The sequence below is a fragment of the Perissodus microlepis genome, chromosome 11 (assembly GCF_051167445.1).
Source record: "Perissodus microlepis isolate ML-2025 ecotype Zambia chromosome 11, ASM5116744v1, whole genome shotgun sequence".
NCBI classification, from domain to species: Eukaryota; Metazoa; Chordata; class Actinopteri; order Cichliformes; family Cichlidae; genus Perissodus; species Perissodus microlepis.
This window is the reverse complement of record NC_140471.1, coordinates 34,564,532-34,589,864: the sequence shown is the minus strand read 5'-3', so window position 1 is coordinate 34,589,864 and position 25,333 is coordinate 34,564,532. Positions and strand designations below refer to the sequence as shown.

General features: G+C 38.6%; 2 protein-coding genes and 1 long non-coding RNA gene across 4 annotated transcripts; 2 read left to right on the top strand and 1 right to left on the bottom strand.

Moving 5' to 3' along the window:
• Positions 1-1,119: 1,119 nt before the first annotated feature.
• On the top strand, positions 1,120-8,449 carry LOC146378355 (uncharacterized). The gene is made up of 7 exons (XM_084944375.1): positions 1,120-1,232; positions 2,587-2,784; positions 2,899-3,012; positions 3,804-3,860; positions 6,380-6,631; positions 6,752-6,874; positions 7,606-8,449. Exons 2-7 carry the CDS (start codon positions 2,608-2,610, stop codon positions 7,669-7,671), a joined length of 789 nt encoding a protein of 262 aa, XP_084800501.1. The 5' UTR covers positions 1,120-1,232; positions 2,587-2,607; the 3' UTR covers positions 7,672-8,449.
• A 2,255-nt stretch (positions 8,450-10,704) lies between these two features.
• LOC146378354 (uncharacterized) lies at positions 10,705-19,016 on the top strand. 2 transcript variants are annotated; one of them, XR_014801683.1, is made up of 6 exons: positions 10,714-10,776; positions 14,074-14,176; positions 14,274-14,522; positions 14,602-14,826; positions 15,126-15,248; positions 16,146-19,016. It is a non-coding gene; the product is annotated as an uncharacterized LOC146378354 (long non-coding RNA). The 2 variants fall into 2 exon arrangements; XR_014801684.1 differs by lacking the exon at positions 14,074-14,176 and having other exon boundaries at positions 10,705-10,776.
• A 58-nt stretch (positions 19,017-19,074) lies between these two features.
• LOC146378353 (transmembrane protein 176A-like) lies at positions 19,075-24,983 on the bottom strand. The gene is made up of 7 exons (XM_084944377.1): positions 24,852-24,983; positions 23,243-23,440; positions 21,704-21,820; positions 21,099-21,155; positions 20,640-20,846; positions 19,603-19,725; positions 19,075-19,406 (listed from the first exon to the last, which is right to left on the bottom strand). The coding sequence occupies exons 2-7, from the start codon at positions 23,417-23,419 to the stop codon at positions 19,359-19,361; spliced, it is 729 nt and encodes a 242-aa protein (XP_084800503.1). The 5' UTR covers positions 23,420-23,440; positions 24,852-24,983; the 3' UTR covers positions 19,075-19,358.
• Between the last annotated feature and the right edge of the window lie 350 nt (positions 24,984-25,333).

The window sequence follows — 25,333 nt, the reverse complement described above, 5'->3', positions numbered from 1 at the left end:
ACTTTGGTTAGGGTAAATGTTTCTGTGGGTGGTGCCACGGTCACATTGTCATGGTCCTGAGTCTGCCGACTCAGTGTTTTGTGTTTCTTTATGCTTTTGTTTATTCTGAGTATGTATTCTTTTATAATTTGCCATTTGTTAGGTTTCTGTTCTGTGCCTGCCCTGGTCCCACTTCTGTATTCTGTCTGTCTATGGTGTCACACTGTCTGTTTGTGAATCTGTCTGTTTAGTTCAGTGTCTTGTCTGGTTCTCTGTGTCTGAGTTTCGGTTTTATTCTGAAGGTCCCCGTCTCATGTGAGTGTGTTCAGTTTACGTTTCCCCTGTCCCGTCAGCTCTGATTTCTCCCAGGTGTGTTGCCCTCCTGTCTCTCATCCCCTGATTACTGCTGTGTGTATTTAAGCCCTGTGTGTTCTCCTGCCTGTTGCCGGTTCGTCTGTGTTCCACGGTGTTCAGTTCCTCTGTCTGCGTCTCTCTGCCCTCCACCCCGTTTCTTATGCTCTTAGGTTTGTCATTTAGTTCTCCCAGTTTAGGTTTCTCCAGTCATCTGTCATTCCTCACTGCCTGTTCTGTCACTGCCACTTCTGTAAATAAACGTCACGCTCATCACCAGTCAACTGCCTGCATTTTGGGTCCTTTTCCTCCAACACCACACGGCTCGCCCCGGCAGCCGTGACACACATAGGTTAGTGGGGAGGAGATGTTATGTATGAACCAAGATTTATGGTATGCTGTACAAGCTATCAACAGTAGGGGGCACCACGCCCAGTTATGTGTGTGTGTAACTTCTGTGTTATGTTAATAAAGAGAAGAAGTCAACATGTAAACAAGCTACTGTGCGTATCAGTCTGACTCTGTATAAGCCCTAATAGTGTACTGACACCATAGAGGGAATATAACAAAAATATTTATTATAAAGTTGCTGATCAAGTTTATTTGATGAATGTTTGAAGTTCAAGTTCGGCATGTTTGCTGAAAATATTTCTTTAACTCTTGATATGAACTGAACATAAACTTGTGGCTCCTCCCATGTCACTGCTACCTTTTCTGCAGGTGTTACCTTATACATCATATTTTTATGCTCACCTTTCTTACCATGGAGAGCATAAAGAGGAGGTGCTATTGGTAACAGGTTTGGCCAGCTCTTGGTTTCCTCTTTCCAGTGTACCGCTTACTTGATCAGACTTGTTTGCTTTTCAAACGGAGTTGTTTAAGTTTTTGTTCTTCACTAACAGGTAAGTCTTTCATGTTTGATTAAGCTTGTAATTCAGACTAATTAAGAGTTATGTATTGGTACAGGGGTTTCAGGTTATGGGTGGAAAACAACACAAAAACATGACTTCCTTGTTCCTTGAACAAGAGCGTGCAGTAAATAAAGCTGGGGCATGGTGCTGACATCACTATGTGCTGCACATTTATCTGCTAAAACTGTGGATTTAACTACATTTCTGGAGTTTTTGAAATGTGTTGCATTAAATAGAAAACATTTCTTTTATTTAGCTTTGTTGATATAAATGTGGCAACGATTATTGAGAAAGAGATTTTTCATGTAACAACTGAGGGAGGAAGGAGAAACAATTCAGCAGAAATGAAAGATTAAAAAATTAATAATGACAACTTTTTGTCATGTGAGGCGGAGGCAGGCAGGAAGGGGAAGCAAACACAGGACTCTAGAGCTAAAACTAGAACTAAAACTCCAAACCAGAAACACAGGGAGACTTACACACATGAGGAGGTACAAAAGGCAAAGGAACACACAGGGTTTAAATATACAAGGGAATAATGAGGGAATGGGATTTAGGGGGGAAACACAGCTGGGATTAATTAGACATAACAAGACGAGGGGAAGCAAAATTAGACACACTGACATTGGACATAGGACTATCAAAGTAAAACAAGAAATAACACAAACATCGAACCAAGAAAATAAGACACAACAGAAGGAACACAAGGGAGGCACAGAGACAAAAACCTAAAGGAAATCACAGCAGTGCTAAAGAATAACTAAGGAACAGAAAATACAAAAAACCAAATCACGAAAAACCCAGAACATTGAATAAACAAAAACCGAAACATGGAGTCACCCGACTACGGACCATCACACTTTTATTATGAATCTGATTGTTATTATGATGATGGTTATTATTATGCCAGAAATTATCTATAGAGACCAAACCCATTTTTTGTAGCACACGACAAACTTTTTTCTGCTGTGAAGTGAAAATTTTAACATAGAAGTTTATGACAAGTGACCTGCTGTTGAAGCCGACACAGTAAAGTGACTGGGCACATCACTGCGGGATTCCCTTTCCATGTAAAACATTCTTGTAAACTAGTATCAGCACAGTGTTATCTATACGAAGAACCAGTGTCAGCGAATAAAGTCAACTTGAGAGCGTCCAGTGATGTGACAGCCTCCTGGCATCAAGTCGGTTTAATTAATTAAAAGATTACTTTTAAAATTCTGTTTAAAGCTCCTTTGGTGGAAAGTGAAGTTAAGTGAAGGGAAGTGAGGTGTTTGGGTCAAATTGTTTTTCCACTAAGACTTTAATCTGATTCAGCTCATTTCAGTTGTATCTTGTCTCTCAGTCTCCAGGATCTCAAGACAGGATGTCAGTGACTGTGTCCAAGGCTGATGGGGTCACTGTACTCACTCTGACCTCTGACCCCCAAAGTCCTTGGCCTCCTCTGTGCCAGATCTTCAAGAACCTTTGCTACAGTCCTGTGTGCTGCACTGTGTCTCAGCACCTGAGAAGTCTCAACAGAGCTTCTCAGACAGTGCTGGGGGTGAGCTACAACCATCCACACATCACATTTTATATTATGCCTATTTTTTAATTTGTAGTTTTTTTCTTAAAGTGCACAATGTTCACTGTTCATACTGTACTTCATTTTTCACAGACTCTGCAGATAATGATCGGGCTTCTCAACATTGGATTTGGACTTGTACTCTATAGCACTTGGACCTCCCTTCACTTAAACTACTTAGGTTTTCCATTTTGGTTGGGTGCATTGGTAAGGAAATAATGATGGATATATATATATATATATATATATATATACACACACACACATATATTGTTGTCTAATAAGCAGCACAGTGGTTGTTATTGTTGCCTAATAGCAACAAGGTTCTGGACTGGGTGTGAGTTGTGTGAGTTATTTCTGGGTGATCCGGTTTCCTCCACAGCCCAAAGATGTGTTTCATGTTAACTTGTAATTCTAAATTATCCTTAGGAGTGGAAATGAGAGTGTGTGGTTGTCTGTTTGTGATAAATTGGTGACCTGTGTCACTCCCTTGTTAGTGAGATTTGGTTAAGAAAAAAAGATGACCAGATTTGTTTTTCCATTTCACATCAGGTCATACTGGATACACAAGATGAGAAATGAAATGCCAAAAAAGAGCCATGTAAACCAAACCTGTCACAGTAATGGAATATGAATCAACTGAGTAATCTTTAAGAGAAGATCATTTTGGGGATCAAACATATCTTTCCACAGTTAAATATGTGACAGAAAGCTTAATTGCCAAGTTTTGTCCAAGATCTATCTAAGTGTGATGACACCGGTGCACATTTACAAACACCGATTCATAGTTTTGCTAGGTTACATTAAAAATTAGCTATAGTTCAAAATAGCAGTTTACACAAACAAACAATTGTTCTCTCATGGTGAAAAGTTTTATTTACAACATATCCTGCAAGAAGAGGGGAAATAATGTCCATAAAGACCCCTCTGTTTTCTCTGTTGCACTCAGTAAAAAGATGGACGTGAACTTTATTTATGTATTTATTTATTTTGTCTAGTTCATCATGTTCGGCATTGTGTGCATTTTGTCTGAGAAGTATCCAAGTCCATGTTTGGTGAGTATTTCAGCTGTAAAACATTTTCATATGATCTCTAAAGGACTTTTTGATGTCATGTCTTATTCTTATTTCCATTCAAGATAAATATGTTAAACATGTACAGTATGTCCTACAGCATACACACACTTACATAAATACTGGAGGGAAGTTTGCTGAAGGAGGACTTAACACCCCTCTAGTCTACATATAACTACTAAATTATTTTTATCAAATAAAATACTTTGATAAAAATTATTTCCCACTCCTGACCCCACCTCCAACTTTTCGCACTGCATCTTGAAACAGTTTATATTACAAACAACAAGGATGTGTACATCCTCATCATGGAAGGAGTGTCCACTGGCCTGTAGGTGTAAATAGACTGCAGAGTCCTGGCCTGACGAGGTAGCTCTTCTGTGTGGTGCCATCCGGCGCCACACAGAAGAGCGGTGCATGTTCAGGGTTTTAAAAGCCACAGAGACGCGGTGTTTAGAAAAAATGCATCTCAACTGTTCGGATACTCCTGACACATACAGGATCACTAAGGGTTTTCACTTAGGCAGCACTTGTCCTTCTCTCCTGGATCAGTTGGAGCTTTCTTTAGGAGCCTTCCCAGCTTTGACAAATGTCCAGCTGGGATAACCACATTTACTCAGGGCCTTCTTGATGTGATGTTCTTCTGCTTCCCTGACCGCTTTGTCTGTGGGGATGGTGTTCATTCCGTGTTGTAGCGCACTGGTGACACCCAGATTGTGCTCCACTGGATGGTGAGAGTCAAACCTTAAATACTGATCCGTATGCGTGGTTTTACGGTACACATCAACATTTAAATGTCTCCCGTTACTGATGGAAATCTTACAGTCTAAGAAGGCTAACCTGCAACTTTTCATATCCAATGGTACTCATGGCCATTGATCAATGGTCTTTGATCAGTGGTTGTAGATCAGCGGTCGTGACAATTTGCATACTAATGGTCAAGAAACTGACCTCGCAGCCCATTGTTCATCAGTGGTGCTAGTTTCAGTAAGTATGCAAATGATACTGAAGAGGATGGATGAGTGACCAAACGTTTCTCCCACTGAACCAGCTTTCTGGGATTTCCTTACCTGGATGATTGAGCATGCATGAAGACAACAGTCACATTAGATTTCCTGAGAGATTACACTGAATAGGGGATGTGATCCAGAACTCGTTCTGTTTCTATATTTCATTGTGTCAAGAAGAATAAAGGAAGAGGAAAATGAAAAAGAGTCAGATCAGCTGGCTAAGGTTAAAAAAAACTGCTGCCTAAGTTTAAATGTAGCTTCCGTAAAATTATAATTCACGTCGAAGAAGCTCAAATTTTTTAGAAATCTTAAATTAATGAACCCCCCTCCACAAATGTGATTATCTAGACTTGGGACCAGGAAGCAGAGTTGCAGTTTTATTATGTGTCTCTGCAGCTTCTCTCCTCCTGTCACCCCCCTTAAAAAGAAAAATCCCATCCTCTGAGAGACTGTGTCAGCTGCCAGACAAAAAAAACAATCAAAAAACATTTAAAAAAAATCACAAAGAATAACAATAAAGTCCACAACTATCCACAACTGCACCAAAGCGTTTTGAAAATGCTCTCGAAAACGCATATATTTCAAAACAGAGCTGTCCCATCGCAGTGTGGATGCTTGAAAACGCAGACTTTCTAAAATGATGACGATTTTAGTCATGTGATGCAGTCATGTGACCAATTAAACAAAGATAGTGGAGTGCATTATACAGCAGTTTTGATTGCTCTCAATATTGACAGCCCTAAAAAAAGATTAACATCAGTTTGTATGTGCTCCAGATAGCTTTTCTTCAAATTCTTTAATTTGCGCAAATTCACTCGCTTTTGCGCAGGACTGGAACGTAAGTGTTTTGGGCCGTTTCAATGTGGACGCACAATTCTGTGAAAATGACTGAATACGCTAGTGTGGACGCAGAGCGTTTTCAGATGAAAACGCCATTTTCAAATCTATCCGGGCTAGTGTGGACGTAGCCTAAGGGGAGACAATGCTAGGGACACAGACATGAGACAAGGACCGTCAAAGTAAAAAGACATGAACACAAGGGACCGTCAAAGTAAAAAGACATGAACACAAGGGAGCACAGTGAACACCTAAACACTGGAAGAAAATAACAAAAAATCTGAAAAACTCTAAAAATTGATAAACACAAAACATAAACATGGAGTCACCAGATTCCGGATCATGACATCTACGACAGAGATTCAAAATCTGAAGAATCATCAGAATCAGATACTTCATTAATCTGAAGTGAAGAATAACATTAACAAACCAAAAACAGAAACCCCAAACTTCCCCAAACCCAAATTCACAACCATCATATCCTAAAGCAGCAACTAGACAGAAACCAACATTTAGATTAATGAAGAATCCAGGCATGACTACGTAAACATGCGTACTCACAGAGGCTATGATACTTTAGTCTAAGAATGCACTAAGTGTCATTTATGGTTTGGATATTTTCTTGTACATTAACTGGTCATTTTTGTTTTTCAGGTCATCCTTACTGTGATTCTGAATCTGGCTGGAGTTGCTTTTGCCATCACAGCCATTGCACTGTACGGCGTTTATTTAGGAGACATTTATTATTGGAGGAACTATTACTACAATGGCTACAATTGCTACAATGGCTACAATGGCTACAATGGCTACAATGATTACTGGTATGGCAGGGAAACAACAAGGTCTCCATCTTTGGAGGAAAAACTCCTTCAGGAAAAATGCTTGGAGGGCCAAGCAGTGCTGGTGGTAAGTTAGGGAAAGCAGAAAGAAAAATAGCACATATACACTATATGATACTATCTTATATACTGCAGTATATATCATTTTGAGACTTTAGATGAAACACTGTTGTTTGTATCCCATCAGATGCTCCTGAGAAGCATCAGTGCTGTGATGATCACCTTGTCTGTTCTGGAGCTCTGTGTTGTGATAAGCTCTGCTGTCCTGGGAATCAAGGCTCTGAGGAACAAAGAAAAGGGACAAAACAAGGTAGATAATGGAGAACACAAAGGTTCAAACACATTCTGATAAACATGTTAAATAGTAGAAGATGTTGGCTGAACACATGAAGTGTTCTTGCAGGAATTCTGTTTGTTTTGTCTGAATATCAGCGAAACCAGGTAACAGTGAGTCTGTGCAGTGTTCTCATGCTCTCTACCAGTTTGAGTGAGTCATTTAAAGTTTATATCTGATGTATAGACAGAGAGCAGAATGACAACATAAAACAAAACAACAGCCCATCATGACTTTAAGACATGAAGCTCAGTCAGTCCAGAATATTTGTGGAACTTCAAACTCTTTGTAGAAACTGGCTCCCATGTGGACCGGCCCAGGACAGCAAGTCCAGAGTTCAGGCTGCAGATTTTAGGGAGAGACTGTGTGAATCAGAGCTTCATGGTGGAACTGCTGCAGAGAGAGAGAGAGAGCCATGAGGAAGAAGAGCTGTTGGGACTAATAAAAAAATAGACCAGAGGAAGTTTGAACAGCTGTGCACAACTTTCTGTTAGTGTGGACAACAACAGCTTACCACAGTTTGTTTTAATAACAATAAAATAAATTGTAATTGCACTTTATTTTTAATGCTGACTTACATTAAATATTTCATTAAACATTGATTCCTTTTTGTATTCCTGCATGAAATTGTCATCAAAGTGTGCGCAGTCATGGTTGTTTGTGACTGGAGGAAGTCGACACTTTACAAATATTTTTATCTCTTTTAGAGCACTGACGACCCAGAGCTCTACAAACCTCTGCTGGAGGAAGTCACTGCACAGCCTGTGGAATAAACATCTTGGCTCTGTGCATGGAAATGTCTGCAATTTACACACATTCTTACTAACAGCTACCTGATAATATACAAATTATGACTGTGTGTTAATGTAGTGACATATATCTTATATTTAGTTAGATCCCAGCACCGGGTTGGTAAAAAGTGATTGATAAACAACAAAATTATTGTTATAAGTCAGAGTCCTGAGCTCAGACGCTGTGCAATAACCTGAAGTTCATTCAGTCAAAATACAAACTGGTAACTCTTTTCTTTTCTTTCTTTTTTAATGTTTAAACAGGGAATATCAGGTGGAGGTTTTTACTTTTAAATGAGGTTTGAAATGTTAAGAAACTCAAGAATTTACTTTTCCCAGCCTGTGCTGTAAATGCTTTCGCTTCAGTCGCACCTAACCTCTGGAACAACCTCCTTCATGCTATTCGCGCATCTGACTCAATCCAGACCTTCAAGGCTCGATTGAAATCCCACCTTTTTAGTTTAGCCTTCCCAGCTTCCTAAAGCATGCCCATTAAGTGTACGTTCTTGCCCTCCCCTTTTCCTCTGTTTTGCTTATATTGTTTTATCAATTTTTTTTTAAGTCTTACTTGCTTATCTGCATACTTGTATACTTGGTTAATCAATGCCTCCCACTTGCTAGCGTATCTGCTTTTGTATTTTGCTACTGTTTTAATGGATTTTGTGAAGCACTTTGGTGTATCTCTGGTTTTAAATGTGCTATACAAATAAAGTTGTATTGTATTGTATTTCTTGGCATGTTCAATAAAACATGAAAGGTTCAGCTGTTGTGCGTTGTGTGTTTATTCAGATTTTGTAATCGTGAATCAGATGGAGACCAAACCACATTCTCACTTCTGCCAAATACGAGGAAGAACTAATTGTAACAGGTCTGCATTTAGTTCCTGGTTTCTATTTTCCAAACTGCACAGCAAGCAACCAGTCTGAGTTTAGGTTTAGTTTAGGACCTTTTTATTAAAAGTTACATGCTGTGTTTAAAGTTCAAACTCATTAGAAGATTCATGGAAACATACAATGTCAGTCAACTGAGATAGTGAGAGGTTCATATTCAGTGGATAGAAACCATTAAAATTTCACTCACATAATTATTTTAATATTTAAATAGTTAACAGCAAAAATTGTGAAATGGAAAAAGCAGGAATGATGGTGGTGGATCTCTGATTCTATGCATCAGCTGTGACTCTGTCCTGCTCACTGTCTGCTCAGTTTAAAGTACCAACAGAAAACTGGCCACACTTAGTCTGTGCAGTAGTCGCAGTAGTTAGAGCAGTGGTCACTGCTGTTGTTCATGGTTTGAATGTGTCAGCACCTTTTCATGCACTTTACCTGTTTATGCTGTTTTTCACTTTCAGAGTACTGATGATCGACAGCGCTACAAAGACCTGCTGGAGAAAGTCACTGCACAGCTTATAGCCTAAATGTGTTGCCTCTGTCCTTTAACATCACTGAGTTACACAAAGTTTTCTTCTTGAAGTGCTGCTTAAAGAGTGGATTCCTGCTGTGTGCTTGTATTTTTCACACCTTGCATTTATTGATTCTGACACAGTCAGTTTTCCACCATTGTTGGTGTTCTTCTTTATTGCTACCAGTGAGGTTTTCTTTTTATTTGTTTATTAAAAATAATTTAATTTTGGAACATGTAGAACAAAAATGATGCCATCTATAGCTGTTACATGGCGTTATTGTTTGTAAGTATACTAGATAAGTGGTTAAGAAGGAAGAAAACTCAAGTTTGGATTTGATGCTTTTGCACAATTTCTCCACCAAGCAGCACGGATATTCATCCTTTCACTCATCTTAAGTGTGATCAGGGGAATTTTGAAATCAGAACCAAAAAGAAGGTAGGAACGGGTAGAAGACACTGATCTGTGTGGAACTGCCCTAAAATAAAATAAAAAAAAACCCTCTATATCACATTCAAAAACTTTTAATGAATTCGTTTCAGTTTATAAAACTATCGTCCAAAACAAAATTATGTTTAAACTCTTCTGAAGCATATTGTGCACAATATTCAGGTTAAATCTTCTGATTTCCTGCACCTTAAAACAATTTCCCTCAATCAATCAATCAACCTCCCACTTTCACATGGACTGTGGACCACATTTAGACAAGTCCAACTCCAAACATTCCTCCTACATGTAGCTGCCAAGTGGGAGGAGGCACTTCTGCAGCAAAATTGAATAATCTCTGGAACAATTTCAAAGAATCGAAATGCTCAAGTGAAAAAATAAAGTGGTTATATGGAATTTAATCGCCCCTATCCTTGGTTACTGACATGTAGCTCAAACTGGAGCGTGGCGCTGGGCAGAATACCGAGAGCCAGACCTAAGGGGTACACTACGAACCAAGCTCAACACAGCCGGCTTTCTTTGGCTCAGCTGGCTCACTATAGGGAAAAAGGGCCGGTTGGACTTATCACAGCGGTGGTTATCAACTTAAGCGCGACCCTCTGCTCCAGGATCCGTTCACGGTCACATAAAAAGGGGCGTTTTATGGGTCATGTGAATCTTCTTCCACATACTCAATTCAGAGGCGTAAAATAATAAAATGGAGATTACAAAACCTGTCTGTACATAACATAAATGATAAAGATCACTTTCACACAAAGTTGTTTCTGTTCTCTGTTGCTGATATAAAAGTGGGCCCATGGATCCAATGACATTCTCCTACTGGAGGATAAATGAATACAGAAAGAACTATTAACTGACTAATAAACAAGCAACATGTGAATATGAAACGATTTAATAAACATTTGGAAGCATGAATTTCATTTGTGTTGGACAGATTTATTTCTTAACAATATCTAAATAAACAGATATTGTTTATTTCTAAACAATATTGCCACAAACTTTTCTCCAGCTAACATCCTGCCCTGACTTTTTATGCTCACTTTTAATCAATGTTTACTCTGTGTTAAGCAAACGGTAAAGGTCTTTGTATGCTCCGAATGGGAGGAGGCACTTTTGCTAAGAGGTTTGTTTGTACTTCCTGCTTCCTCTAAAGGCTTGTTTCCCGACTTCGCAGCCAATATTCAGACTGATTTTTTTTCTCAAGAGGATTTGTTTACGTTTTTCTTCTTCTCTGAGAGGTAAGTCTTTCAAATGATTCAGTTTATACAGCCTAATTAAATATGAGATATTCATTATATAACTACAGATTAAGCGATTTAGTACCATGATGTCCATTTTATGATGAATATTCTATGCTTACGCTAAAGTGATTTGCAGAAAGATACGTGAGAAAATAAAAGGTAAAAGTGAAAAGTTTATTTTAAATGTACATGAACCTTGGGTATGACAAATAAATTACATGACAAATGAACTTTCATATTTTTTGGAATGCACTTACATATTAAGCCAGCATAATAAGCTCTCTTTTGCACACATCTGTTCAAATCTCCATATTTTGTCTCCTTTTCTGTCTTCAGCTATTTATTTGTACTATTTGTATTTATATGTTCTATTACTATTGTATATATTAATCAGCATCTGTGGGTAGACAGCAAAGAAAGAATTTCATTGCGCAAAGAAATGCCTTTTCTCTTGTGACACATGACAATAAACACTTTGAATCTTGAGATACACTAGTATACATCATTTGTATTTGCTTTGAGTTTCCTCATGTTTTTGCACTTTGAACACATGTCCAGATAAAATTGACTGTTTTATGTTATTCAGCCTTTACTTCATTCACTCTGAGAGCAAAAAGTCACTTTAGATTGCTTCACTTGCTGCAGTAAATACAGTGAGTTAAAGCTCAGGATGAATCCAGTTTGAAATGGTATTTGTTTGATTCTTGGAAAACAGAATTCACCTAATTATGAGCTATAACAGTTTATTACAGCTCTGTAGCCTCACCTTGGACATTCTGGAAGCTATTACAACATTCAACTGGATATGAAAATATGTTAATGATCCAGTGATTGAGACTCAGAGATGGGCAGTAATGCGTAATCCGATTACTTTTTTCAAGTAACGAGTAAAGTAAGGGATTACTATTGCAAAAAACGTAATTAGATACTTTCCCGCAAGCACGCTGCGTTACTGCGTTACTAAAACCGTGAATTTTTTTGCGAGAGTGTCTCATGACAATGACGTAAGCGAGTGCAACGTTCATGGCAACAGCTGTGTGCAGATCAACAATGCGGGAGAGAGTATGAGCGTGCAGCGTTTAAAGCGTGGAAGTACTGACCTTAGTTTCAGTTTGATTCTGTAAAAAATGACGAAAACGTTAGCGTCCACTGTTCACTGCGTGGGAAGAAAACGTATTTTTACAGCGAAAAAAAAAAGCCCCATGCCCAGAGGTATCCACAGAAACCTCTGAATCTCACCTAAAATGTCACATAAACCATTTCTACAACCACCAAACACACCGAAAACAAGCCATGGTTAAACAAGCAGTTATGTAAATGCGCAGAAGACCGCTAAACAAACCAAATGGAACAAGAACTTCTTCAAACTTCAGGTAACCGGCTAAAGACAGGCTGGTTAGCTTCCAGAGCTATTACTGACTCCAAACACCAAGTTTCACCACACTCTGACCAAAATTCACTGAATGAGCCGCAAAAGAAGACCCCAAAAACACATAGCAGCGCAGATGCGCTAAGACAGAAATAGGTTTACCTTCCCGATTTCCTCCGTTATTTTCGCTGGTAGCCGGTAGCCACGTGATTGTCAGTAGTTACCACGCCTACCTAGCTGCATCAGAGCCGTTTTCCGTCAACAACCTCCATTTTAGACCCACCTACAGACACGTGACTGGACAGACGCTACATGCAGTAAATTTGGGCCCACGTGTGTTTTGGCATTGCAACGTCTGATTGGTTGAAGTGACGAGAACGTGGGATCGTTACTGTGATTCTATTGGCTCAAACGATTAAAAAGAGCTGTCATCATGCAAATTGACCAAAAGAAACCAAAGTTACAGCCCCTCAGAGTTTAAAGGGCCAGAGACCTATTAAACGCTCCATGCGCACGGCAGGAAAGGGCCATTGGCATGTACATGTGTGGTTAATTCTTCAAAAATATATTTAAAAAAAAAAGCATTTTTAGGCCTGTTAATAAAATTTATTAATTTCTGCTCTTCAATACCTAAAAAAATTAACTGGCATGGTGTCCAATTGTGTGCCAAAATTGGACATTTTTGTACAACGTCTGGATATTCATGTATTGACAGGGCTGTAATTTTTCACTGTTTCACCTTAGGAACATAAATCTTGGCACAGATTATGTTTATATGATGGTTACTGGTTATATGCTAAAGTTTTTTTTAAAAATAGGCAAGGATAAAATCTACTCACTTTTTCTGTGTTCCAGTCTCAGTAACATTGACACAGTTATATTTGCTTCAATATTTACACCTCAGATGAAATTTCACAAGTGTTAGTTTTATTTTGATACCAAGATTGTAAGGACAGAGTTTGCAATTGCAGATAAATAATCAATTAAATTTGGGCATTACATTTTCGAGCAGGAAGCTCAGAAACCCCCTTTGGGGTTAAGAGGTTAACTTCCGAGCAAGCACCGAGTGCGCTACAACGGAATGGGAAATTCACAGACAAACTCGCGGATTCTTCCACTGACCGCTGCGGCACACCTGAACCAGGGCAAACCTCCGCCTGCTATACGGGTGAAAATAGAGCAACAGGACCGCTGAGTCTTTGATTTTATTTATTTTCTGCTGTGTTTCACTTGCATTTATTTGAAAGACTGAGTGTAAACACAAAACAATATTTTATTTTATATGCTGGAATGTGCAGAAAATAGGTTTAAATGTTAAACAAATTTCTTCAAGTCAGAGAATGTTGCATATAATTTAATTTTTGCTTGATGCATAAAGTTAAAAGATTAATAAAACAAGTTTTAAAAAGAGACTTTTCCATTTGATTACATTTTGTATGATGGATTATGCAGAAAAAGTAGAATTGGGCTGAAAGAATTAGTTACTGATTACTTTTTTCAAGTAGCTTGATCAACACTGTTGAGACCTATGAAGTCAACATCTGGGTGAGTAAATGTAACCTAAACAACAAAGGTTGCATTTATTTGAATTGTTGAAACAATGTGGAAGTAACTACACACTGGATAATTCTGGATGGAAAAATGGAGAAATGAGGAATAAATACAGAAATGCAGGAATAAGATCATGTTAATTACTTAGTAGCTTGGTTTGTTAATGCATGTGTATATATGACAGCAGCTTTTCTGTGTGAAGTTTGCATGTTGCTTGTCTGTGTGAGTTCTCTCTCTGGCTTCCTCTCATAGTCAAAAGACTGTGGTGTTGGCTTAGCTTAGACTGTTAGTTAGATGAACCTAACCCTCGATGTGAAAGGATGTTTGGGTCCAGAATTTCATTTTAATTTCATGCATTCTGTTCTGTCTTTCAGTCTACAGACAGGATGTCTGTCACTGTGTCTAAGGCTGATGGGGTCACTGTATTCACCTTGACCTTCATATTGCTGTCACTCATCATGCATGTAATCGCTTCAGGTGTTTATTTAGAAAAGCAACAAGGCAAAGTGGTCCACTGTACAGCATCACTGGACCACAGATGTTTATCACCAATACTGTCCTTCCTTTTTCACAGACTCTGCAGATTATGATTGGACTGCGCTGTTGGAAAGGTACTATGCAAGTAATCCCAGCGGAAGGGGTTACATAAAAAGGATGAGGGACCTGTGGAATCTTCAATATCAGGGATCCAGACTGACGGCAAAACAAGTAGTGGGGATGTACATCAGCTGAGAATGGGCCTGAAACATTTCTTATAAGACTAACAGAGTTGTAGCTGCCGAAAAATTACAAAGTCAGTTTTGTTGTGACAGAATGTGAAAAGGTAAAGTTGTATTGTATGTAGGTTATATTCAGAGATATTTTTTTCGGTTGTACATCAAGTGATATGTTTCCTATTTCAGGTCATCCTCACTGTGACTCTAAATGTTGCTGGAGTTGCTTTTGCGATCACAGCCATTGTGCTCTACAGCATCCATTTAGCAAACATATACCTGTGGTGGGGATCGTAGTGTGATAATGACTACAATCCATACTGGTAACGGATGCGTACAACAACCGCAGTTACTCCATCTCCTGAGGAGATGATCATTAAGGAAAGATGCTTAGAGGGACAAGCAGTGGTGAAGGTAAGTTTGAAAAAGACCAACAGTTAAATTAAAAGTTTTTTTTCCAACTGTTGGTTGGACAAAACAAGCAGGGAGACATTCGTTATAGCAAAGAAGATGAATTTGAATCTAATAACCAAATGAACCATTTGGTTGAACCAAATAAGCAAACAGAAAACGTGTAAATATGACATCTAAGAAGACAATTTAAATCATGAAGAACAAATTCTTCATTAAATCGATACAAAGATAAACTATTTTCAGAAGTTTTGAGGTAACATTGTTGTTTTGAAATGCAGCATTAATGTTTGTCCCACCAGATGCTCTTGAGAAGCATCAGTGTTGTGCTGATTGTCCTGTCAGTCCTCGAGCTCTGCATCACCATCAGCTCTTCCATCCTGGGGATCAAATCTCTGAGGAGGAAGGACAAGGGAAAAAATGAGGTACAAGATATACAGTATGAATAAACATCTTAATTAATCTGTAAATGTTGAGTAGACAGTAGTTTTATATGAGTTCTTAAAAGATTACTTTTAGGAATATGTCATAGTTTTGATTCTGTCTTCATGTAATGAGTAGTGGTGTCCAAACATTTGTCTGGTACCATAAAGGTTTTCTTTTCTTTTCTTTTTTTTCTTCTCAAATCGTCAATTTAAATCGCTCTCTCTTTTTTTTTCTTCAAAATGTTGTGTTTCCCCTTTGTGCTATATACATCCTACTGGATGTTCATATTAGACATGGTTTTAAAACAAATCTCATAATTTCAAACAGAGATTCATATAATGTTTGCTGTTGTTAAAGTAATCCCTGTTGGTCAATAGGTCTGCAAACGGCTCTAAACCTTTTGTTTCATACAGTTTATTTTTCAACTCTTGGCTATTTGTGATGTCATGGAGAGGATACCTTTAGTGACCTAAGTTGTCCCAGGAAAACAGCTTAGTCTAAGAACACTGGACCCACCCACATGCTGTTCAAATCATCTGCTTATAACAGGCATTCAATTGAATTTAACTTAACTGAGTTCAATTCACTCAATCAGATTCAATTAAATCAAATTAAATTTGTCTTTAATGATAAGAGGCTAAAACAGCCGGCTCAGACAGGGAATGAACTGAGGGACTGCACCGTGGCTCAGTATAACAGAAAGAAGGATTCTTTTGAACTTTTGTTGATGCAAAGTCTGACAGTGTTGAGGCTCATTATTTACCCGAAAAGAAAAGAGTGGTTACTGAAGCGCAGACTAAAACTCTCCGCACGAAGCACAAAAGCACAGTTCATTCAGTTTTGTGTAATCGTCAGCACATTTCACGTACTTTCCCATTTCTTTCTTCTTCTTGTAGAGCACTGATGACTCAGAGTTGACCAAACCACTGCTGGAGGAAGTCACTGCACAGGCTGTAGCCTAAATGTCTTTGTTCTATCAGTTACCAGGAATCATGTTCCTTTATGACCTACAACTAACTTGATGTATTGATGATTTATACTAATTAAGACTTTGTCTTCCTAAGTGCTTCTTGAAAGGAAGACATTATACCAAATTGAATCGATTGATAATTTCATTGTTGTGCTAATGATTAAAATTTAAGTTGAGAAAAGCGCCTTAAACTCAATTATGTTTGTTGGTAAAAATGTGTTTATTCTTGTGAAATATGGGGTTATTTTCTTTGCCATTCCACAATGTATGATGACAATATTAAAAAAGTTAGAAAAGAATATAAATAAAAATAAATACTGACACATACAGTTAAAACCAGATATTACACTTAAAAACAACAACAAAAAATTCTTACCATTAAACATCAAATCAGAGTAAACCTTTCTTTTAGATCAATAAATATTAACATATTTTTTGTAGGCTATTTGTGAAATGTCAGAATAAAGAGAGAACTGTTATGTATTTTTTATTGCTTTCATTAAAGTCAGAAGCATACATACACTTCCTTAGTATTTGGTAGAATTGCCCTGACACTGTTTCACTTGGGCCAAATGTTTCAGGTATCCTTCCACCAGCTTTCTACAATAGTTGATGGGCATCTTGGACCAGTCCTCTTGACAGAACTGGTGTACCTGGGTCAGGCTTGCAGGCCTTCTTGCTCCCACTCACCTTTTAGTGCCACCCACATGTTTTCTATGAGATTGAGATCAGGCCTTTGTGATTGAGATCACTCCAATACCTTGACTTTGTTGTATTTAAGCCACTTTGTAAATAATTTGGAGGAATGCTTGGGTCATTGTTCATTTGGAAGACCCATTTGGGCCCAAGCTTCAACTTCCTGGCTGATGCCTTCAGATGCTGCTTCAATATATCCACATAATTTTCTTTTCTCATGATGTCATCTATTTTGTGAAGTGCATCAGTCCCTCCTGCAGTAAAACAGCCCCACAACATGATGCTGCCACCCCCATACTTCACAGTTGGGATGGTGTTCTGAGGCTTCAAAGCTTCCACCTTTTTCCTCCAAATATACAGTTTATCATGGCCCAACAGTTCAGTTGTTTCGTCAGTCCACACGACATGTCTCCAGAAATAGAGATTTTTGTCCCCATGTGCAGTTGTAAACTGTAGTCCAGCTTTTTTTTTATTGTGGTTTTAAAGTAATGGCTTTCTCCTCCAGAGTACCCTGTGAGCTCATGGTGCTACAGGACTCATTTTTACTGTGAATAGTCACACTGTCTTACCAGTTTCAGCCAGCATCTTCACAAGATCTTATGCTGTTGTCCTCGTTGGTTGATTTACACATTTTACACCAAAAAACATTCCTCTCTGGGAACCCGTCTCCTTCCTGAGCGATATGATGGTTGCACATTCCCATGTTTTTTATACTTGCATATTGTTGTCTGAATGTGGGACCTTTAGGCATCTGGAAATTGCACCTAAGGATGAGCCACAGTTGTGTAGGTCCACAATTCTTTTCCTGATGCCTTCATTGATTTCTTTTGATTTTCTCATGATGTCAAAGAAAGAGGCCCTTCTTCTCCTTCTTCTTCTTTATATTGTTTATTGGCAGTTGGCAAACAACAAATTGGTGCATTACCGCCACCAACTAATGTGGAGTGTAGAAAGAGGCTCTGTGTTTGGGGTGTGCCTTTATTAGCATTCACAGGTGTGCCACCAATTAACTCAAATGGACTCAATTAACCTATCAGAAGCTTCTTAAGCTCAGAATAAAATCGTATGAAGGTTTCTTTTTGTTTAAAGACACAATAAACTTTCACAAATACAAAAAATATGTTAATATTTATTGATCTAAAACCAAAAAGTTTACTCTGATTTGATGTTTGACGGAAAAGAGAAAAAAAAGGTATTTGTGTCTTTTTGTATGTAAATATCTGGTTTTAACTGTATGTGTTTTATCGCACGTGTGTCTTCTTATGTATCTGTGTAGGCTACTTTAAATGTAGTTTATAACACTGAAACTCAGTTATGCTGATTTCAAAGCTAAAGATTTATTCACTGACCAAACACATTATAATAACATCTTAGTTGATGACTCAGTCTACTTTGTCTCCTCCCTGTTTTGGAACAGCCCAGGAGCGGCTGCACTTCCTCCAAGTCCTGAGGAAGAATAAACTGGACCAGAAGCTGCTGCTCCCACACCTCCAGACTCACAAACAGCTTCTTCCCCTGGGCCGTTCAGACAGCTCTGACGGTGGTGATGGCTGTAGCTCAGGAGGCAGAGCAGGTCGCTTACTTATCAGAAAGTTGGTGGTTCAATCTCTGGCTTTCACAGTCTGCATGCTAAATTTTCTTGGGCAAGTTGCATCCATCAGAGAATCAATTTGTGTGAATGTTTAAATAGAAAGCACTTAAGCAGCATAGAAGAAAATGAATGTAGTATGTTGTCTTAAGTGCCTTGAGTGCTTCAGGAGAGTAGAGAAGCACTATATAAGAATCAGTCCATTTGCTAATAAACACCATTTGTTTGTTTTGTATAAATTTCTCATTTTCTATATTTCCCTCTTGATTGTATAAACTTGTCCTGTTTGTCATTTATTCCTGCTGTCTACTGTTTATATTTTATTCCGGCAAGGTTGGTCATTGTACATGGAAAATGATAATAAATGGCTATTCTATTCTATTCAGTGATAACAGCAGATAATCAAAGATCCCAATCAGCCATTGATTACTGATTAGAGTTCTGGACAGCTGCATGTTACAAAGTGTTCTGCAGTGAATTAGCCCCACACTTTTTCCACAGATTTTACCACACAATTTTTAGTTCTCATTTACCTTTGAAAACATTTTTTAAAGGAACTCAAATGCTGATGAAATGTGCAACAGATTTCTTTATTTTTATGTATCATGGCCCAATATTGTCAAAAAAAAAAAAGAAAAAGAAAGAAAGAAAAGCAACAACAAAGCATACAAAGCATGTGGCATACTATCTGGAAGAAGGCACACTGAAGAGAAAAAGTAGAGATTTAGAAATATATTCAATTTGCAGTATATAAAAGTGCAAGAGAAGTGCATGATAATGTTGCAGTACAGGGTGAAAGCTATAAAGGCACATGGTTACAATGCCTCACAGCACAATTACATTCAGACTGCAGGCTTAGTGGTCCTCTAGAAGTGGTGTGTACAGCTCTGGGTCATCAGTGCTCTAAAAAAGAAAATATTGGTAAAGTAAAATGACGCTGAATAAATCTGTTTGGCTTTTGAGCAAGTCAGAAATATTCATAAACTTCCACATAAGAACTCACACAAAACAAAAACAAAAGAAAAAAACCCTAAACATATTCGGCCAACATTTTCTGCTTAAATAACAGTTTCACCTTGAAGCGATGCTAGTCTATTACCTTGGTTTGTCCCTTTTCTTTGCTCTTCAGACTCTTGATCCCCAAGACGACTGAGCTGATGGTGACGCAGAGCTCCAGGACTGACAGCACAATTAGCACAGCAATGATGCTTCTGTAGAGCATCTGTTGGGATACAAACAACAGTGCTCAATTTAATTGCAGTAATACCCCTAGGATCAGAGGCTCAGACCCTTTGACCGGAGAGTGGGCGGAGACTTCTGTACAGACGTGACTGTGATCGCAAGATCAAAAACCTATATACAGTGGTCCCTCGTTTATCATGGGAGTAACGTTCTAAAAGTGCTCTCAAAGTTCAAACCTTCGTAGAAAAATAATTTCAGCATTATAGAATGAAGCCAAAGATCAAACCCTGTTTTCAGGTCCAGAACATGAGAATAGAGAAGCTGCCAGAGAATCCAACATCAATGAATCAATGGTGTAGAAATAAAGGAAGCAAGAAGAAGTTGAGTAAAGTTTGACTTATCTGACTTTTTCTGTAAATTCTATGGTAGTGGTACCACCGTAGTGGTAATTAACTACGTTAACATCTACCTTCCCTTAGCATGTCCAGAAGTCTAAGTTTTTGTGCGATGGTTAGCATCTTCCTCTGCCTTTTGGGTGCTAGCGCAGGCGCCTTTGATGGTGCCAAACGTTTCATTGACATTGTTGTGTCAGTTGGGGAGAAAACTTACAAACCTACAGTACAGCACTTCAGAGTTACACTGCTAGCGATCAAAGATTTATGTAAATTTGACGTTCTGTACAGGAGTCAAAATTTTTTTCTAAAGAGCATGCGAAATTGCACAAAAAAAAAAAAATCTGCGGAAAAGTGAGACCACGAAAGGTGAACCGCATTTTAGCGAGGGACCACTGTACACTATTATCTGATCACCAGCTGCAAATCCATAGATTTCAGAAGCAAAAACCTGTGATTATATCTACAAAACAATTTAATAATTATTCGATTATAAACAATTATTTTCCACTTGTCAGTTAGGTAATTTAACTTGTATGTAAACTGCTGAACTAACGCTTACCTTAATTAAAGCTTTGGCCTCCAAGCATCTCTTCTGTAGTATCATCTGTTCAGGAGACGGACTTGGTGTTGTATGACGGCCATACCAGTAGTCGGGCTCCCCACAAATGTTCCACAAATATAGATTAGATACACTGATGCTATACAGCACAATGGCTGCAATGGCAAAAGCAACGCCAGTCAGATTCAGAATCACATTGACAATAACCTGAAATACAAGATGGGTCAGTTAATGTAAAATCAAATTTTCAACATTAGAAGGCTGGTTGGTTAACAGTTTTACAGTCAATCAATGCAGGAAAGCTTGCAATGGTTGGCATTAATCTTACATCTACATAGATGTGCATACATGAGACCTGGCACAAGTGTGTATATTGAAATATTATACGTCTACTTTTATATCTTCAACTTAGACAACAAAATTCAAGTCGTCCTTCTAGGATATATCTGGACTACTCACCAGACATGGACTTGGATACTTGTCAGACAAAATGCTGACGATTCCAAACATGATGAACTACACAAGACAAAAAAAAACCAAAGACAATAAAATTTAATTCCTTCCCATGTGTAATTTAACTGAATGAGGAGACACATGTGTTTAAGGTGACAATAAGAAACAGCAGCTTATCAATAAAACCACAGAAGTAAGGGATTAAGATTTCAATTGATAAAACACATTTGATTTCATAAGATTCTCCAGCTTTGTCTTAAGCACCAACTCTGATACTCTACATACTCTGAACTACAGGCTCAATTCTGAAGAGTTGAAATGTGTTTAAAATGTAAATGAAAACAGAATGCGATGATTGGTAAACTTCATATGCCCTTATGTATTTATTTATTTATTTTACAGTAAAACTGAGAAAATTTGCAATTACAAAAAAGAAAAGGAGAATTTTTTATCTGATGTTGACTACTGTGTAGCTCCCCTCTTTTAACAACAGCCCAAAACATTTGGGAACTGTAGAGAGCAGCCGATGGACTTTTGGAAGAGGGATGTTGTCCCTTTCTTTTCCGACTCAGAGGATTCTAGTTGAGGAAAAAGCTGCTTCGCTTGCTTACCAACCCTCCCATCCAAAAAGGGTAGCCGGTTTCACGTATGGTCCATAATCCAACATGTTGGCTTACAAGGATTGTTCCGAGTCCAACACTGAGAAGCCCAATCATAATCTGCAGAGTCTGAAAAAGAAGAAGCACAGAATTAACAACTTGTGATGTAGATGTTTAACACCAGTCATAGGATATGCTGTATACTGGAGCACTTTCTCTCAGGCTTTTTCTGTAGTGTGATAAGAAAACTCGTAAACCATCCATCCATTCTCTTCTGCTTATTTAAGGTCGCGGGGCCCTGGAGCCTATCCCAGCTGTCTTAGGGCGAGAGGCAGGTTACTCCCTAGACAGATCGCCAGTCTGTCACAGGGCTAACACATCGAGACAGACAAACATTCACAACCACATACACACCTTAGAGCGATTTTAGAGTTACCAATTAACCTGACCTAACCTAACCCCACTAACCGCATGCCTTTGGACTGTGGGAGGAAGCCGGAGAATCTGAAGAGGACATCGCTAACCATTGTGCTGCCCTGTTTTAAACCACAGTGGATAACTTTTTACTTTTCTTCACTTTTAAGTCCAATAAATTTGTCAGTGAGAGAGTTAGACTCACGTGAGAGTTAGACTCACGTGGGGTAAGGAAACATGACACTGATACAAAGCCGGTGGCATCCCTGACACATAAAATTTACCTTTACTCTGTCTTCTTGGAAGGCTTTCTGACATTAATAGGAGGCAACAATAGTTCTGACAGTGTTTTATCTCCTGAATGTTTAAAATGATTTGAATTACTCGACACACACACACGCGCACGCACGCACACACACACACACAACACGCGCGTAAAGGGGAGTACACAAACTATATTCTGTGTTATAAAAGCTATATATAACTATATATATTCAATTCGACTTATATAGCGCCAAATCACAACAACAGTCGCCTCAAGGCGCTTCATAATGTACAGTAGATCGTACAATAATAGATACAGAGAAAAGCCCAACAATCATATGACACCCTATGAGCAAGCACTTTGGCGACAGTGGGAAGGAAAAACTCCCTTTTAACAGGAAGAAACCTCCAGCAGAACCAGGCTCAGGGAGGGGCGGGGCCATCTGCTGCGACCGGTTGGGGTGAGAGAAGGAAGACAGGATAAAGACATGCTGTGGAAGAGAGAAAGAGATCAATAACAGGTATGATTCGATGCAGAGAGGTCTATTAACACATAGTGAGTGAGAAAGGTGAGAAAATGCTTTAGCAAAAAGGAAGGTTTTAAGCCTAATCTTAAAAGTAGTGATAGTGTCCGTCTCCCGAATCCAAACTGGAAGCTGGTTCCACAGAAAAGGGGACTGAAGACTGAAGGCTCTCCCTCCCATTCTACTTTTAAATACTCTAGGAACAACAAGTTTTCGAGACCGTCAAAGCGCTTTACAATTCCACTATTAATTCACACACTGGTGGAGGCAAGCTACAGTTGTAGCCACAGCTGCCCTGGGGCAGACTGACAGAAGCGAGGTATTTGAATCCTTAAAGGTTGTAGCTCACCCCCAGCACTGTCTGAGAAGTTCTGTTGAGGCTCCTCAGGTGCTGAGACACGGTGCAGCACACTGGGCTGTAGCAAAGGTTCTTGAGGATCTGGCACAGAGGAGGCCAAGAGCTATCAGGGTCAGAGGTCAAGGTGAACACAGTGACCCCATCAGCCTTGGACACAGTGACAGACATCCTGCCTGTAGATCCTGGAGACTGAAAGAGAGAAGAGTACATAAAAATGAACATAGTCTGAATCACATTAAGGCCCCAGCTGTGGAGAAATGCCTGAACTCATCGAAGTATTGAAACAAAATATTTATTTAACTTCTGCAACTAACAAAATTAGAAATACAAATCACTCGATACCTATTATCTTATATTAACTCTTACAACTCACCTTATAATGATGTCGAGCTCCATTAACAGTGACTTACACTGTCTGTTAATTACAATGAAATAAAAAAAAAAACTTGTATATAAATGAATAACTACATTAAGTGATGCAGTTGTGTTTGCAGTTATAACAAGATGCTATACATTTCAATATTAGATAAAGATGATGAGTAACTGAATAACAGTACTGAAGATAAACACTCACAGTCACTTTATTAACCATTAAACTACTTGTTAGTGGAAATATCTAATGAAAGCACTTTAAAGTATTTAAGCATGTAGACATTGAAAAGATAAAGTGAAGAACGGTGATTTAAATGACTCTGAATGGGGCGTGGTCTTTGGTGACAGATGGGCTGGTCTGAATATTACAGAAACTGATGATCTACTTAGAGAACTATCTCTAAGGTTTACAGAAAAATGTAATAAAAAATTCTGTGACCTGCAGAAAATGCCTTGTTGATTATAGAGGTCAGAGGAAAATGGCCAGACTGCTTTGACAATAAATGAAGCAAGACTAACTCCCATAATCACTCACCGCGACCAACGTATGCAGAGAATCGTCTCTGAACGCTCAACATGTCGAAGCTTCGTTGCAAATTTTGGACGCAGGTTAGAATTTAGTGTAAACAAAAGCCTGGCTGGACCCAATAAAGTGGCTTTGGATAGTTTTTCTGAAACCGAAACTGAGAAATCATGAAACGAATATAAACGAAGTAACAGAGTAAAGGTGGTGTATGAAAAATTCAGAACTTAACTCTCTTAGCTTTGTTGACATTTTTGCAATCCTCTAAACTTTTTTTGGGGTCCTCCGCATATTAGGAAAGTGCTGTAACCTACCAGAGAGAAAACTCGACGTACATGTGCTGCAAAGCGGACGAAATTCGACTTTACTCCTGTGAGTGAAAGTCCAAAAAAAATAAAGTGACGGCGCCACTACCAGCAGCAGGGAGCGAAACTGCGCCGACTGTTTCGGGAAATCGAGCCACGACCACAAAAACAAACATGTATGTAAAAAAGTCTTTGATCAAAGTCTTTGTTCTCGACAGTAATACGACGTAATTTAACAATTACAGTAATACAGCTCCACCCGTGACTGGCACCACGGAGGGCATTGCAGCTTTCCAAGTTAGTCCTACAGGCCCGCTTTGATCTGAGACCCCTGTTTACCAATGATTACGTCACATTAACCTGAATTACAATACAAAATCAATAAAACAAACAAACTTACTTGTCAGAGGAGAAGAAAAGCAACCAAAAGCCAAATTAATATCTGGTTGTGTGTTTGTTGCGCAGGTATTGCTGGATGAGATTTTCCTGTTGTTCCTCCGCCCATAAGGACGATATATAAAAATTAACCCTTTGCTCAACATCCAGTTACACACAAAGATAATTGAAAAAATCAAATGTGGAAGAATTACCCTCACTAGCAAAACGGAACAATACAGTGAAAAACGTTGGTGGACTAATTTAACTAAACTAATTCAGGACTAATAACCAGATTATAATAATAAACGCACTGATTTTGATCTATTTATTTAGGCATTAAGTGAATCAGCAAATTGTTGTAGAAATCCAGGTTAATGAATTTTGGATTTTGGTTGTTTCCTAAGTGGACAGTTTGCTTTCACTGGAAGTGTGATTGACTTGGGATTACTGTGTTAAGTCAGGGGTGGGGGAACTCCAGGCCTCGAGAGCTATGGCGTTATTTTT

Bases quoted from the DNA above. Each gene is read 5' to 3' on its own strand.
- LOC146378355 (XM_084944375.1), top strand. From the start codon at position 2,608: ATGTCAGTGACTGTGTCCAAGGCTGATGGGGTCACTGTACTCACTCTG. The intron at 3,013-3,803 runs GTAAGGAAATAA...TATTTTGTCTAG, and splicing joins CATTTTGGTTGGGTGCATTG to TTCATCATGTTCGGCATTGT. The intron at 3,861-6,379 runs GTGAGTATTTCA...TTTGTTTTTCAG, and splicing joins AGTATCCAAGTCCATGTTTG to GTCATCCTTACTGTGATTCT.
- LOC146378353 (XM_084944377.1), bottom strand. From the start codon at position 23,419: ATGTCTGTCACTGTGTCCAAGGCTGATGGGGTCACTGTGTTCACCTTG. The intron at 21,156-21,703 runs GTAAGCAAGCGA...TGTCTTGTGTAG, and splicing joins CTTTTTGGATGGGAGGGTTG to TTCATCATGTTTGGAATCGT. The intron at 19,407-19,602 runs GTAATAGACTAG...TTTCTTTTTTAG, and splicing joins AAGAAAAGGGACAAACCAAG to AGCACTGATGACCCAGAGCT.